General features: G+C 37.1%; 1 protein-coding gene across 1 annotated transcript in view; it reads left to right on the top strand.

The window, feature by feature from the left end:
- Window positions 1–15,171, top strand: part of ZW10 (zw10 kinetochore protein) — a 40,706-nt gene extending 25,535 nt beyond the window's left edge. Inside the window, exons 9-16 of the mRNA XM_038005188.2 lie at window positions 381–563; window positions 3,986–4,224; window positions 6,256–6,327; window positions 8,656–8,825; window positions 9,957–10,087; window positions 10,647–10,778; window positions 11,538–11,740; window positions 14,546–15,171. Of these exons, the coding sequence (XP_037861116.2) occupies window positions 381–563; window positions 3,986–4,224; window positions 6,256–6,327; window positions 8,656–8,825; window positions 9,957–10,087; window positions 10,647–10,778; window positions 11,538–11,740; window positions 14,546–14,666 (1,251 nt within the window). The 3' untranslated portion in view covers window positions 14,667–15,171. The remainder of the gene's footprint in view (window positions 1–380; window positions 564–3,985; window positions 4,225–6,255; window positions 6,328–8,655; window positions 8,826–9,956; window positions 10,088–10,646; window positions 10,779–11,537; window positions 11,741–14,545) is intronic.
- Window positions 15,172–16,335: the final 1,164 nt, after the last annotated feature.

Raw genomic sequence — 16,335 nt, 5'->3', positions numbered from 1 at the left:
GTGGCCGGATCTCAGCTCACTGCAAGCTCCGCCTCCCGGGTTCACGCCATTCTCCTGCCTTAGCCTCCCGAGTAGCTGGGACTACAGGCGCCCGCCACGGCGCCCGGCTAGTTTTTTGTATTTTTTTTTAGTAGAGACGGGGTTTCACCATGCTAGCCAGGATGGTCTCGATCTCCGAGTCAGACATTTCTATTGAAGATATTCTTTCTAATAAATTAAGGCTGGAAATATGTATATTTTTATACCCAGTAATTGATGGTCCATTCTAAATCTTAAATGAACAGCTTGGTTCTTATTTTTTATACATTGGATTTGAAATTCTAATATTGTAATGAAATATATGTATATGATTCTTTTCTTTGTTTTCTTGTGTATCTCAGATCATACAATCCACTGAAGAATTTGAAAATGCCCTAAAGGAAATGAGATTTTTAAAAGGAGATACTACAGATTTGCTGAAATATGCTCGTAACATCAATTCTCATTTTGCAAACAAGAAGTGCCAGGATGTAATTGTGGCAGCCAGAAATCTAATGACCTCTGAAATTCATAACACTGTGAAGGTATCAGGGTTATATTGCATTGTATATGAAGCATTGTATATGAGAAAGCAACTCATTTTGAGATGCATATAGTAAAGTGGAAAAGAGGATGATGGTTGTTGAGCTGAGTCAAGTTATTAATCTTTTTTACATTGGTTTTGTCCCCGTTAAAGTCGTCCTAATCTCTACCTCTTCCATTGGGTATTATGAAGTGCAGATAAGATAATGCACTTGAAAGCCTTGTAAAAATTGAAAAAGTCTACATACATGTAACGGATTATTATTGTTGAAGTGAGACAGTAGATTATTCTCATCTTTATTTCTGAAGGTTTTAGGACACAACTTTGTGACAGGTACACTTGGGCTATATTATGTCCAGAAATTATATCCTATTATGAAAATGTTGACTTCATCTAATAGAGGGACTAGTTTTAAAGCTAAAATAATAAAACAGGTAAATAAAAAGATAGGATATAAATAATTACCTGTAAAGGCAGTAGACTCTTAACCTTTTTTTTTTTATTCATATCTTACACATATGAAATAATGTATATACCTTGAATTGGGTATAAAGCAAAACATAGATTGAGGCAATCCCTTATCAGCAGACTTCAGCCATTTTCTGCTATCACTGAGGGAACTAGGCTTTTCTTCTTCATCCCTTCTTTTGCTGTGTCCCATTTTCCTTGGGGTACCCTATTATTGTGTCCACTTCGACAAAATATTTAATTAGCCATTTGAAATGCACAGATGTTAACACTTTTTGAAGTAATTGTGGATTGTTGAGCAGAAATCTACTCAATACCAAGAACTGGGCTGTGGTTTCTTTTAACATAAATATCAATTGATTATGTCACTCTTCTGCAGAAAGTCCAGTGGCTCCCCATCTTATTTAGAGAAGACCCAGTAGCCTTACAGTGGACTACAAGGCCTTATCTGATCTGCCTCCTATTGCCTCTCTGACTCTATTTTCTATCGCATTCATCCTTCACTGTGCTGCAGGCACCCGGGACTTATTTCTGTTCCTTGAATGTGCTAGGCCTACTTGGTTTCTGAATCTCTGAACCACGTGTTACTTCTGCATGGAATATTCTTACTGCATATCATATGATTTGCTTTTTAAAAAGTACTTTCTGATCACTTAAAAAAAAAATTATAACCTCCCCTATTTCCTTCCTATACCCCTTCCTTGCTGTATTTTTCTTTTTTTAATTTTTCATCAACCAACATTTTATATGAATTGTTTATTATTTCTCCCTCTAGAAAGTAAGCTCCATGAGGGTAGAGTTTTGTGTTTTTTTTTTTTTTTTTTTTTGACTGTTTTGTTATTGTTTTAGCTCCAGCACTAAGAAAATACCTGGTACATACATACTACTAGTATGTAGTGCTCATGTGCTTACTAAGTACCTTTGGTAAATGAATTCATATATATCTCACAACTCCTTGATGTAAACAGCATTACTACTGAATTGCTCTGTGACTCTGGGCTTAATCTTTTCACCTTGTTGAACCTCATTTTCCTCTTCTGTACTGTGAGAGAATTGAACTAGATAATCTGAGTTTCCTACTCAAGTAATTTTGAGAGTATGTAAAACGGCATTTTTCCTGAGTACTCAAGTCTTAATGTAGCTTCTTCTAGGTGAGGATATCTCAGCAGTGGCAGTGTTAACATTTGGGACCAGATAATTCTTTGCTGTGGGGGACTGTCCTATGGGATATTTAGCAGCATTCTGACCTCTATTCCCTAGTTTCCAGTAGCACCTCTTCCAGTTGTGACAAGCAAAAATATCTCCAGACATTGCCAAATGCCCCCTGGAAGACAGAACTGTCCCTGATTGAGAACCACTGCTTTAGATTCCAACCTGGTTCTTTCTCTTGACATTTAGGCCCTGGAATTAGATTTTCTAAACTTCCCAACTTTGAAAAAGCTCCTCTTCCCTTTTCTAAAAAACATTTTCAACTTAATTGCTTTTCATGGTCTTTTTCTCAATTCTCTTTATTCCCCTATGTGTACTAACTGTTTTCCCAAAAGATCTATAGTTATATTTTTTGTTGTTGTGTGGTTTTTAGATTTTGTCTTAAGAGACGTCTTATTAGGTCTAACATTCTTCCATCTTAGTTTCCTTTGTCCCTCCTCATGAAGTCACTTTTTTGAATTTTATGTATCCAGGCCCACTATTTTTCAGACAAAGATTAGCATTTTTAATCATCTCTGTAAGTAAATTTTTTCATCATCATTCTGATCTTAGCCATAGTTTTTGACCACCCAGCCCCTGATATTTGTATTATCATTTAAACTTCATAACAGCTCTCTGAAGTAGATATTATTAGACCATTTTACAGATTAGAAAGCCAAGTCCACTGACTTAAATAGTTTTATTAGACTTTGAACCTTTTCTGCCAGAAAATCTCTGTCAAAGTCCAGTATGTGCAAAGCTGTTATTCTTGTAGTGGGAGTAGGGAACCTGCTGCCTCTACATGCTTAATCTTTTTTTTTTTTTAAAACCCCTGAAGCATCTTTGAGAAACAAGTTTCGAAAGCCATTATTAGTATATTATTTATTTTACAATGAGAAAATTGAGATCCAGAGAGGTTAAATGACTTTGTTAAAAGTTAGGGTAAAAAATATTACTGTTTTCACATTCACAGCCTACTGTTCTTTCATTTAGTCCCAACAAAGGAAAGTTTTGATTGAAGCTGAAGCTTTTTTTTTTTTAATAATGGGAGGATATGCTAGTTTGAATGAGTTATTTCTTAGACTAAACCAACACATGTGCCTGGTACAAAATAATTTGTTCAAGAATCTAGACAATGGAACCCCAAATTATGCTGCTCTGTAATACTAATAGTCTAGTATGAGACAAATTATTTTTGAAGGTATTTTTATTTAGCTGAAATCTTAGGCCAGTTGCACAGCTTTGCTATTTCAGGCAAGATTAAGAATGCTTGGGGCCGGGTGCGTTTGCTCATGCCTGTAATCCCAGCACTTTGGGAAGCCAAGGAGGGAGAATGACTTGAGCCCAGGAGTTCGAGACCAGCCTGGGCCTTATAGCAAGACCTTTTCTCTACTGAAAATAAAAGTAAATTAGCTGGGGTGGTGGTGCCTGTAGTCCCAGCTACAGGGGAGATTGAGGCTACAGTGAGCTATTATTGTGCCACTGCACTCTAGCCTGGGTGACAGAGCAAGACCCTATCTCAAAAAGAACACTTAGAAGAATGTCACAGTAAAGGGGATTAAGGGGATTATTTATCACTTATGACATGCTTTCATTTAGGATTCAGCAGTCATTAAAACATTGTCATAATTATTGAAATCTTCTAATTACTCTGTAGAGCCGTAGCTGTACCATGAAAGCAAGCAGTATCTTATTCTTCACCATGTGCTTATATTTGAATTATTCTGAAAACAATATATTTTCTATATTTCTGTGTTTGAATCTTAGATTATTCCTGATTCTAAGATAAATGTGCCGGAGTTACCCACTCCTGATGAGGATAACAAACTGGAAGTACAGAAAGTGTCCAATACTCAGTACAACGAAGCGGTGAATTTAGAGCCTGAAAATACATTGGACCAACATTCCTTTTCCTTGCCCACATGCCGGATCAGTGAATCAGTGAAGAAATTAATGGAGCTTGCCTATCAGACTTTACTAGAGGCAACAACCAGTAGTGATCAATGGTACGAATTCTGGGTTGTGTGAAAATGGCAATGACTTGGTTAAATGCATACCTAACTAGATGTTTATCAGGAAAATTAGCTGGAATTCTTTGGGTTTTCTTAGCCTAGAAGTTAATGCTTTTTCTGGAAAAAAACAAAACAAAACCCAGTGCATCACACAGATTTATGTCTATCTCTGACTTTTATTTGCAATAGCGTAGATGTATGAGCAAGGTATAAGAAGTAGGTGCACTTGTATGGATGCACAAATGGATTTTTTGACATTAAAAATTGTTAATCACTTTTTAACAAAAGCTCTTCAATTGTCGTTGAATTTTTACTTTTACTTTTTATTTGAATTGAATGATATTATACAAGAAAGCACATGCAAAGAACTTAGACTCTTACCTGGAAAATGATTAATACTTAAGTGTTTATTATTGTGGTGGCAGTGGGTAATAGTCATATCTTCTATTCCAGCTTACTTGGGCTCTTTAGCCTAACATTCTTTTTACCTTTTGAAACCCAGTCCCTAATTAATTTACATTTTAAATGTTTATATTTAAAGCAATAACAATTTGTTAGGCAGCCAAAGGTAGAAGGGAAAGAATGGAACATGCCAAGGACCTGGCTTCACTCTTTCAAGATGACTTCTAATCTATATTGCATTCATGTTACCTTAAGTTCTATTCTATTATCTTATACGGAATCTGTTTTTGTCTAATAAGCTTCTTCCCTACTCTTAGACTAAATTGAGAAGAAAATGGCAGAGCATAGACCAAGTTGATAGCAGCGCAGGTTTATAAAAGCTTCTTTAGTTTGAATCTGTGCTTAACAATTTCATTCTTCCTATCTTCATAAAGAAAACAGTTTCAGTTGGGGTTTGACCCAATCAAATTGCATCTTTAGATGGACTTCCAGAGTTCAGTTTTTATCTCACATACGAGCAAACCTCTTTATTTTATTCTGCTTTAGAAAGAACATGTCTCCCAAGATACTTCTCTGACTTTAATGAATCATTACATTCACATGTCCATTCAAAGTTAATTGTAAGAAGGAATAAAATGAACATAGGAGTGACCGTTGGCAAAATGAATATAGGACAGTTTCTTCACATGGCACTCTTCTGAAATATATCAGACCAGAGATGCAGGGCAATATTTCTTAAACTTTTTGAGAACACAAGACACCAAATAGTATTTGTATACTGACTATCTGTGGACATTCTTTCCATTAAAAGTAATAGTTTTTAACAGGACAAACAAAACCACAGCTACAGTACAACAACCCCCTTTTTCATTATCAAACTCAAACAGCAGCTTCTGCACAAAAATGAAATAATTTAATCAGGTATTATAATAATCAAATAGTAACAGGGTTTTTGGGTGTGACTTATTTTCCTAAATATTTATAAAATCCCTGTAAGCTTTTAAGGTACATAGCTTAAGATATTCTTATGTAGAGGTAAGCTACACAAACCTTATGTTTGCCTTTTAAAAGTGCATTTTAATAATAATCTGTAGGTGTTTTAAGGCTAGATTTAAAGGGCAAAATATCTTGAGGGCTAGATTCTATCCTAGAAATGTTGATTCACCTCCTTGCATTGAGGAAAGAAGGAGAAAAGGTGAAAGCTGAAAGTCAGACTGATTCTAAAAGAACCAAGTGAGTGCTTTTATTGATACCTTGCCCTTTGCAGAGTGCATCAGTGAGTAGATGACATTTGCTTGAGGCTTAGCTCCATTTGTTACTGAAGGGATACTCTGGGTACTGGCAGAACAGAAATTGATAAATAGAAAAGAGGCTTTGGGTTGAATGCTGCTCTTCTTACAATTATTAATGGATCCAGGTGTTTAGAATTGTAGTCTGGTTAGTAAATACTGGTTGAGACTATATTTCCATCTAGATTAATGGTGTTTTCCAGCAACCAAAGCAGGTGTTCTCTGCAACTATAGTTTTAGCTTATGACTCTCACTGAAGATGCACTTAGTTTAATTTTTTTTCTTGTTTTTAGTGTATTCTTAGGCATTTCTGTTAAGTCTGTTTTCTTTTTAGTGCTGTTCAACTTTTCTACTCAGTGAGGAATATCTTCCATTTATTCCATGATGTTGTACCAACATATCACAAGTAAGTACCACTGTATCTCATTTCTATATAATAATTGTATGTCTAAGATGTGTAAGTTAAGTTAAAACAAATAATTTTATATTCCCACTAAAGATATTTTGATTACTAACATTCACACTAAAATGCAGTAAATAATTTTAAAACGCATATTTAAAGGATTTGGTCATTTATTACTAAATTAATTAGGATTTTATAATCTTGCAGTGTAGTTAGTGATGCACATTTTAAAACTCAAAAGAACTACCTTGTTTTGATGCTAAGCATTTTCAGAACTGTTTTACTCAACACTGAGCCTCTAGTTCAGTTTTATTATTTGAATTAAAATGTTTAGATGTTTTTCATAAATATTTTTGATAACATGTCAACAAAACTATTGCTTAGCCAAGAACTCTGAATTTCAAAGACGAGAATCAGCCAGGCATAGTGGCTCACACTTGTAATCCCAGCACTTTGGAAGGCAGAGGTGGGAGGATTGTTTGAGGCCAGAAATTCGAGACTAGCCTGAGCAACATAGTGAGACACTCGTCTCTAATTAAAACAAAAACCAACCAGACAAAAAAAAAACCCAAAAGCTGTTTACTATTTAAAGTATTTTTTAGTTCAGATTTTTGAATTATTGGGATGTTTTTAACTAGGCTCACCTGTTTTTATTATAAAAGCTTATTGTGAACCTTATTGGTTTTATTTGTATTCTCTTTACTATTAACATTCTTGCTTCATTTTTTACTTAAGCAAAAGTAAAGAGAAAACATATTTGCATTAGCTGACAGCCTTGTCCTTGGGGATTCAAAGACAGTTGGCTTAGACATTTCGTGGCTCGGAAACATTTTTCACACTGTTGTGGAGTTAGATTTGCCTCTCTTTCTCCTTTGTATAACCTCAGAACTTTAGTGTGCGTCAGAATCACCTGGAAGTCTTGTTAAAACACAGATTGCTCAATCCATGCCCAAGGTTTCTGATTCAGTAGGTCTGGAGTGGGGCTTAGAGCTTTAGCAGATTTCCAGGTGATGCTGATGTTGCCTGTCAGGGGACCACATTTTGAGAACCACTGTCCTTAGATAATGGTTCTCAGCTTTGGCAGTATTTTATTTTATGTCATTTCATTTCAGTTCCATTCCATTCATTTAATTTCATATTTTGAGACAGAGTCTAACTCTGTTGCCTAGGCTGGAGTGCAGTGGTGCAATCATAGCTCACTGCAGTCTCAACCTACTGGGCTCAGGCGATCTTCCCATCTTAGCCTCCCAACTACTTGGGACCACAGGCACACACCACCACGCTGTCTAATATTATTTATTATTTTTGTAAAGATGGGGTCTGTATATGTTGCCCAGGCTGGTCTTGAACTCCTTGGCTCAAGTGATCCTCCTGCCTTGGCCTCTCAGAATGCTGGTATTACAGTTGTGAGCCACTGCACCGGCCAAGCTTTGGCAGTATTTTAGAATAACTTTCCGAGCTTTAAAAATATACATATTTACCCTCTTCCTAGAGCTTTTGATTTATGACTGATGTAAGACCCAGGCATTGTTTTTTCTGTTTTTAAGCCCCACAGGTGATTCTGATGTGTAGCCAAAATAAGGACTATCTTGATTGTTGGCTTCTGAGTTGTATATCCTAGTTTTATATTGAGTTAGCAAACTAGAAACTGTTAATTGAATGACTGTTAGTGGGTAGATAGCAGAAATAAAAGATAAGATTTCTTCCCAAGCTAGGTAGATAAGACTATATGTGTAGAAGAATTAAAGCAGTAATTTTCAAGCCTGGATGAAAATTAAAATCACCTGGGAAAATTTTAAAACATAAATGCTGTGATTTCACTTTTAGAGCTTGTGATTTAATTTGTTTGGGGTAAGGTCTAAACATCTATATATTTTTAAAATTCCCAGATGACTCTAATCTTTAGTTTTTGAAAACTAGTGAATTAGAAAATAATTGAACACTTCATTATATAAATGAAGTAGGAATTCGGAGAAAGGTGAAGTAAACCTGTATTTCCATAGATGTATCCGTGTAAAACTTCAAGGACATTATTATACATAGCTCTGCTAGGTTTTCAGAGCAAAACGTTGACTCAGGCAAACATCTTGACTCCCTTAATCTTTCGTTTTTGTTAATCACCAGGATAGTTTTATAGGATAAGATCCCATTCAGGCAGAACAGCCTCCCTCTAGGAGTGGGAGTGATGAGATTGTATCTTGTTATGTGTAGCATTTAGAAACCAGACAGTTATTAAAGCCTAGAAATACATTAGAGAAGTTGTGAGTTTCATCAACCCCAGCTTCAGTAACAGGTGGTTTCTTTGTTTGTCTACCTCTCCTTCTGGCCTAGGGAGAACCTTCAAAAGCTTCCCCAGTTGGCCGCTATTCATCACAACAACTGTATGTACATTGCTCACCACTTGTTGACCCTCGGGCATCAGTTCAGATTGCGTCTTGCCCCCATTCTTTGTGATGGCACTGCTACTTTTGTGGATCTTGTACCTGGCTTCAGGAGACTTGGTAACTAATACCTTAAATGTAGGAAAGCATATGGATTATGCAGCTTGTCAACATAGTATCTTTATATTTTTTGAATGAGATAATTAGAATGGTGGTCCTGAGCTGTATCGGAAAGTGGGAGGGCATTTAATCTGCAAGTGTTTCCAGTTATTTAATTGTATAAGGTGAGTGTAGTCTTTGTGGGAGACTTTTACTTTTTTTTTTTTTTTTTTTTTTTTGAGGCGGAGTCTTGCTCTGTCGCCCAGGCTGGAGGGCAGTGACGCAATCTCGGCTCACTGCAAGCTCCGCCTCCCGGGTTTACGCCATTCTCCTGCCTCAGCCTCCTGAGTAGCTGGGACTACAGGCGCCGCCACCTCGCCCAGCTAGTTTTTTGTATTTTTAGTAGAGACGGGGTTTCACCGTGGTCTCGATCTCCTCACCTTGTGATCCGCCCACCTCGGCCTCCCAAAGTGCTGGGATTACAGGCATGAGCCACCGCGCCCGGCCAACTTTTACTTTTTTGTAAGATCATTTCATGGTACGTTAGAGTTCCAAACTGCAGTGCTAATGTGCATTGAATTTGCCAGATCAGGATTATGTCATTAGAATGACACATAATAGGATTTATATTGTGACATTTCTGTTTATATTGTTGGTAAGAGCTCACCAATGTCAGTGCTAGTTTCTTTTGCAAAACCGCAAGACAGCTCCCCCATCTTACACCTCCCTTAGTTTTACTGGGGATTACTAAAAGGCAAAAGAAATGAAATGTGGAGTAAATCAATATGTTGATCATAGCAGAGAATCTATATGGTTCACTTAGTTTTTCAGTTCTTGACTTTTCCCTTAGGTGGTGTAGATATATCAGAATAATACGTAGTTCTTTTTTCTATAGTAATTTTTCTTAGCTGACTCTGGCTCTAAGCAAACTACTGGAAAAGACTTATTATCTGGAGGTTGGGTTTGAGAAATGGGCTAATGTATTCAAGGTGATTGTTTCTAGTAGCTTTAGGGCAGCTTTATGATATTATCTAGCAATTATTTTTATATAGGCAGAACAGATACATGGTTTATGCATCTCTTGTCTATCCTGGTTTTCCAGTGTGTAATTGAACAGCTTTTAAAATTTTTTATTCTGTTTTTCCATCACAGGGACAGAATGCTTTTTGGCCCAAATGCGGGCACAGAAAGGTGAACTTCTGGAAAGATTATCAAGTGCTAGGAACTTTTCGAATATGGACGATGAAGAGAATTATTCTGTAGCAAGTAAAGCAGTCCGGCAGGTAGGAGGCTCTTGCTAGCACTGAAATTTGTATTCTATCCTTAGACGCCTTTTTTTTTTTTTTTTTTTTTTACGCAGAAAACAATATGTAACAAGTACTCAGTTGATTCCCTGCACCCCCACCTTTGGAAAATCTAGATACCTTTTACAGTCATGTTTAAGAACTTTTTCTTCCCCTCTCCCACCAAGACAACAGGAAACTATCCTTTCATTGACTCAATGATTGCAACTAGTTACCTAGAAAGTCTCTTGTAGCACGTAGTTGATTCCTGAACTTAGATTTGGGAATTTTAAATATTGGCTTTTATCTTAATGTTCCCCTTTCTTAAGTGATTTATCTTTTTGCTGCAGTTTTCCTATCCTCAGGTTGATGAATCTGCTTTTCATCTACCAGGGATATCACTATGGTTAAATGTTCAAGAAGTATATATCCTTAGTTACTTTACTTCATTTTGGCATAATGCCACTTTCGCTATAAACTCACAAATGATAAATGTAAATCTGGAAAATATGAGTCACAAAAATCTTTCTTCCATGTAAATAGCTGTATTCTTCTACAGGTACTGCACCAACTAAAGAGACTTGGAATTGTGTGGCAGGATGTCCTGCCAGTGAATATATATTGCAAGGCTATGGGGACTTTACTCAATACAGCAATTTCTGAGATCATTGGCAAAATTACTGCCCTAGAGGTAAGGGCCATTAGATGCTACCCCAGCCTTCAGATGCAATTCATGTCCCAGATTGTGACTTTGCTGAGAAAGTGATGTTGAAGAAACTGTTCATGTTTCATGTCTAACTCATGCTGTTATTTTTTGTCTTTCAGTTTTGTTTTATTTCTATTTTACTAGAAACTGGTTAATCTCTTTTATACGAAAGTAAGATTTAACTATTTGTCAACATACCATCTTGATTATGAATGAGGAAGTTAGAAACTGGGTAGTGGTCCTGAGATGCATTGCATAGTGTAAAGTCATTTAATTTGCAAGTAAACTCAATAATTTGATTTAGTAAAGTGAATGCAGTCTTGTGCAGGTTCCATTTTTCCAACACACTGTTGCAGTTTAAATTTTACATGTGATTCTTCAGGAAAATTGGCTGGACTTGGCCAGCTGATGCCTGTAAATCATAGATTGACTAAATCCTTATTTGTAATCACATCCCCTGCTTTGCAACAAGCTGTGCGACATTCTATTGGAGAAACGGGCTCTTTCATGCAGGCAAACTAAATTACTGACAATCTGTTGAAACATATTTTGTGTCATTCTTATATAAAAGTATTGTCAGAGAGCTGATGAAAAGTAGCGTCTAGTAAGTTGTGCTAAATTGGTTGGAAAACATATTGTTGTAGCCAACCCACCTGGACAGCACACATCAAAGATCTGCTGCCCTTTCCCCACTTCTGAGCTGGCCCAATTCTATTCTATTGTCTTTCCTCTGTGCAAAACCAGGACATATCTACTGAAGATGGTGATAGATTATATTCCTTATGCAAAACAGTGATGGATGAAGGACCCCAAGTATTTGCACCTTTATCTGAAGAAAGCAAGAACAAGAAATATCAAGAAGAGGTTCCAGTCTATGTGCCAAAATGGATGCCATTCAAGGAATTGATGATGATGCTACAAGCCAGCTTGCAAGAAATTGGGGATCGGTATGTGTAACCCTTCTATAGAGGCATATAACTCTCCATAGCTACAAAGAGTAATAGTGCCCTTGATAGCAGGGCTTTTCCCTGTTTGCTGATGTTACTCATGAAAGACTTTCATAATGAGTAGGAGTAGCTGGGGCCTTTTCATGATCTATCATAGTGCAGATCTCATTACCACTTTCCCATATTTGATAACATAACGACTTCTTATCCATATTATTTTGGTTTTGAATATGTGGTTTTGGCATGCTGTACAAATGATCTGGCAACTGTAAGAATTACAGCCTTCTGACATCTGGATGGAAATTGTTGCTCACTTTAAGGAACAGTGGATGCTTTTTTTTTTTTTGAGACATGGTCTTACTCTGTCACCCAGGTTGGAGTGCAGTGGCTCAATCATTGCTCACTGCAGACTCAAACTCGTGGGCTCAAGGGATTCTCCCACCTCAGCCTCCTGAGTAGCTGGGATTACAGGTGCCTACCATCACACCTGGCTAATTTATTTTATTTTATCATTTTATTATTTATTTTTTATTTGATTTGATTTGTTTTCTTTTGTTTTGTTTTACAGATGAGGTTTCTCTATGTTGCCCAGGCTGGTCTCAAACTCCTGGCCTCCCAAAATGCTGGGATTACAGGAATGAGCCACTGCAGCCAGCCTGGATGAATTTTCAGAATTATTTTAATATATTAACAGAGAAGTGACTTTTATCTGTCTGAAATATTGAGCATCAAACTACTGTTTGATCGCAGTCTTTCTGCAGGGAGTGCAGTAGTTTTAAAGGTTAAGGACCATGTACCTAGTAGAGATTCATCTTTTCTTAAATGTAGTGGATGATGTTTTCTCTCAACACCATCAGTTAATGTTGCTGTGCCCAGTGAGTGTATGCTATATCATATCATAGTGTGCAGAGGCCATTGCACAAAACAGAATAGATGCGGGTCGGTTATGCATTCATGGATGCTTTCATATTGTCTTGGTAGATTATTGGTTGGTATGTATACCTTACATAGAGGACTCTCTGTAGAGGCCTTAAGGTCATCTCCATCCCTGCAGGTACTTGTCTGTCTGCTTTAGCTTGGTTTACTACAGATGTCTGGTTATATTGGACCAGTCATCCTAGATGTGTCTGAGTTGTTTGCTGCAAATATTAGTCATTCGTACAATGTAAACAAGATCTCTATTTGAAAAAAAAATCACGTCAGAATACCTCCAATCACATTTCATAGAAAGTTTAGATTTATTCATTTATTATTTACAAGTCCTTAGTGGGTAACAAAGATGCTTTTAAGTAGTAGGCTCCAGTGGGCAGTAGATAAGAATTTTTCTATGTGTTAAAGGGCCTTCTTGCAGTCTAAGAATGATCATTAATTCCTTGTTATAAGAAAAATTATAACAGTATAACTCAACTTCATTTTACTGCCTAGGAAATTTTTTTTCCCCAGAGATTTCTGTAAATATAAGGCTAAAGTTGTAAAATATACATATGAAGGAATACAGTAGATATACTCTATATTTACAATGTAAAGAAAAAGAATAAATTTCATGTACCTGTTACCCAACTTAAGAAAAATAATACCCGTATTTTGAAAATCCATGTATACCCTTCTCCAAATGCTCTCCATGAGGGGTAACTACTATCTTGACTTTTATGCTATTTATTTCCTTGCCTTTCTTTATAGTTTTACCACATTTACATGTATTCCTAAATAATACAAAGTTTAGACTTGCCTTTTTTTGAACTTGGTATAAGTAGAATCATCTGTAACTTCTTTTGTTCAATATTATTATTGTTTTTGAAATTTATTCTTTTTTTTTGAGATGGAGTCTCACTCTGTCACCCAGGCTGGAGTGCAGTGGTGTGATATCGGCTCACTGCAACCTCTGCCTCCCAGGCTCCAGCAATTCTCCTGCCTCAGCCTCCCGAGTAGCTGGGATTAAAGGTGCCCATCACCACACCCGGCTAATTGTTGTATTTTCAGTAGAGATGGGGTTTCACCATGTTGTCTAGGCTGGTCTTGAACTCCTGACCTCATGTGATCTACCTGCCTCGGCCTCCCAAAGTGTTGGGATTACAGGCGTGAGCCACCACGCCTGGCCTGAAATCCATTCTTGATGGTATATGTAGCTGCAGTTCATTTTCACCACTGTGTCATTCCATTGTACAAATATTTCATAGTTTATTTGTCCTATTTAGTCTCATTTTCACTAGTATTTGGAATTACCAGACTGGAAAATTGCAGCTGATCTAATTGGCGTACAATGATAGGTTATTGTCATTTTAATTTGCATTTCCATAAATTCTAATGATGTTGAGCATGTTTTCATTGGTCATTCATGTTTCTTCTATTATGTAATGCCTGTTCATATTTTTTGCCCTTTATTCTAATAGGTTGTTTGTGGTTTCACTATTGATTCATGGGACTTCTTTATATATTTTTACACTAGTCCTTCGTCAGTTAAAATTGGTTGCCTGTGGCTTACTTTGTAATACAGTTACAGAGCCTAAGGCATGAGAGTATGGTCATAATTATTAGTTCAAAGAGGACTTGGTATAGAATAAGGGAGAACAGTCTCATACTCTTCACTTGGTCTTTTCATCTGGCTGTGCTGATACCAGTTGTAGTGGGTGAGCAAAGAGGTCAAAGACATTGTGGGGTAGTTCTATAAAGAAGAGGAAGGATGCCCAGAATTTGTTTTATTTCTGTTTCAAGCAAATAAGCATTTGGATCAAATAGGCAATTTTTAAGTCTTGCTTATACTTCCGAGACATAATAGGAAATGAAACTCTATCTTTTGTTTTGCAGGTGGGCAGATGGAAAAGGACCCCTGGCAGCTGCTTTCTCTTCCAGTGAAGTAAAAGCTTTAATTCGTGCCTTGTTTCAGAACACAGAAAGAAGAGCAGCTGCCCTTGCTAAAATTAAATAGCTCCATCTTCTTAAGAAAGCTATGTCTTGAATATGTGGATTCTTCGCTTGGCATAATTACTCCCTTAAAGACTTCTTTGAATTGCCCATTGGTTTTGGTGAACCAGTACATCATGGAAGTTTGACTTTACAGAAGAACGTCTTACCTACTGGCCTGTATGAGGCTTTGTTTAAGAACTGTTTATTAAGATAAATTGTCAAGTAAAGCACCTCAATTCATTGACTTTCTAGCCATCTTCCTTTGATTAGCTAACAAACTGTCAGGCAGCATTATTTCATGCTGCTTCCAGAGCCCTCTGGGAACATATACATTGTAAATGCAGGCCTTGGCTTTGGAGTGAGGAATCGGGAGATTCCAGGAGTCGGGGTAGTGAATTTCTGAGCAAATGGGTGATATTTTAGGGGTGTAGGGGGAGGGAAGGGAAGAATTGGCACCATATTTGGCCTTGCAGGAATTAAGGTGACTTCCTGTAATATTTCTTTCCAATAAATAATGCTTTTTGCAATTAAGGATGAGTGTCTTTAATAACATGGGAGCTTTGACAAAAGAGACCAACAAGATTTCTTATGTTCTATGCCATCCTTTTTATTGAGGTTTATGACCGTCACACAGGACTCACTGACTGGTCATCTTCATTCATCAGAACACTACCTGATAATTTTTCAGAATTCTTGGAACTCCTAGGACTTTCTTTAAGCATACATTTTTGGCACTTTTTTGCTATTTCAACTAAATTTTATTTTCTTGGTTGGACTTTTCTTCCTTCTCAACACTGTTTCTTTATCTTGTCAGATGGCAAAGGTCTTAAATTGCCAATGTTCCTCTGGAATGTGTGTGCCATGACATGCTGACTCTGGTCTTCATAGCCTAATCCTTTGTTTGTTGGACATAGGTAAGCCTTCAATTCAGCTTTTTGTGTTTTTAACTCTTTGCAGCCATTGGAGGAATATATTAAGGTTATTCTGGACCTGTCTAGGACTCTAAATTGTATCTCTTCCTACTGAAATATAGTTTCCTGTCCTGAAAAGAGGATAAGGGGTATGACCTTTAGGTTCTTTTGAGTTGGTGCTGTCTGAAGAAAGTTGCTAATACAAACCTGGCCAACATAGTGAAACCCCATCTCTACTGAAAGTACGAAAATTAGCCAGGCATGGTGGTGAGCATCTGTAGTCCCAGACACTTGGGAGGCTCATGCAGAGGAATTGCTTGAACCTGGGAGGTGGAGGTTGCAGCAAGCCGAGATTGCACCACTGCACTCCAGCCTGGGCGACAGAGTGAGACCCTGTCTCCAAAAAAAAAAAATTGCTAATCCAGTGGGTGTGCTTCCTTAATCCTCAGCCTTGCGGGCAGATGGTCCTCCAATTCCTTGCAGACATGGAACAAACTTTTTCCTCCTGCCCTTAACCTTTTTCTTAGTTCTGGCTCAGCCCCTTTAATCATGTCATTCTGGTTGCCTAGTCTTTCTTTTTCCTATTTAAGGGTCATACAAGAACTATTAAGAAAGAAGACTGGTTTTCTTTTTGTGAAAGAATTCATCTGTGGTTAACAAGCTATTTATCTATATTCTGCATGTCCTACTATGAGAACGCAGAAAAAAGAATTGTCTGAATCAGCTTTGTTTTTTGGGGGAACAAAAGTTGGCTTTCTAAGAGAGGAAGAAGGGCACATT

Source organism: Chlorocebus sabaeus, chromosome 1 (genome assembly GCF_047675955.1).
Source record: "Chlorocebus sabaeus isolate Y175 chromosome 1, mChlSab1.0.hap1, whole genome shotgun sequence".
Classification (NCBI taxonomy): Eukaryota; Metazoa; Chordata; class Mammalia; order Primates; family Cercopithecidae; genus Chlorocebus; species Chlorocebus sabaeus.
The sequence above is the reverse complement of the archived record's forward strand: the minus strand, read 5'-3'. Positions and strand labels throughout refer to the sequence as shown.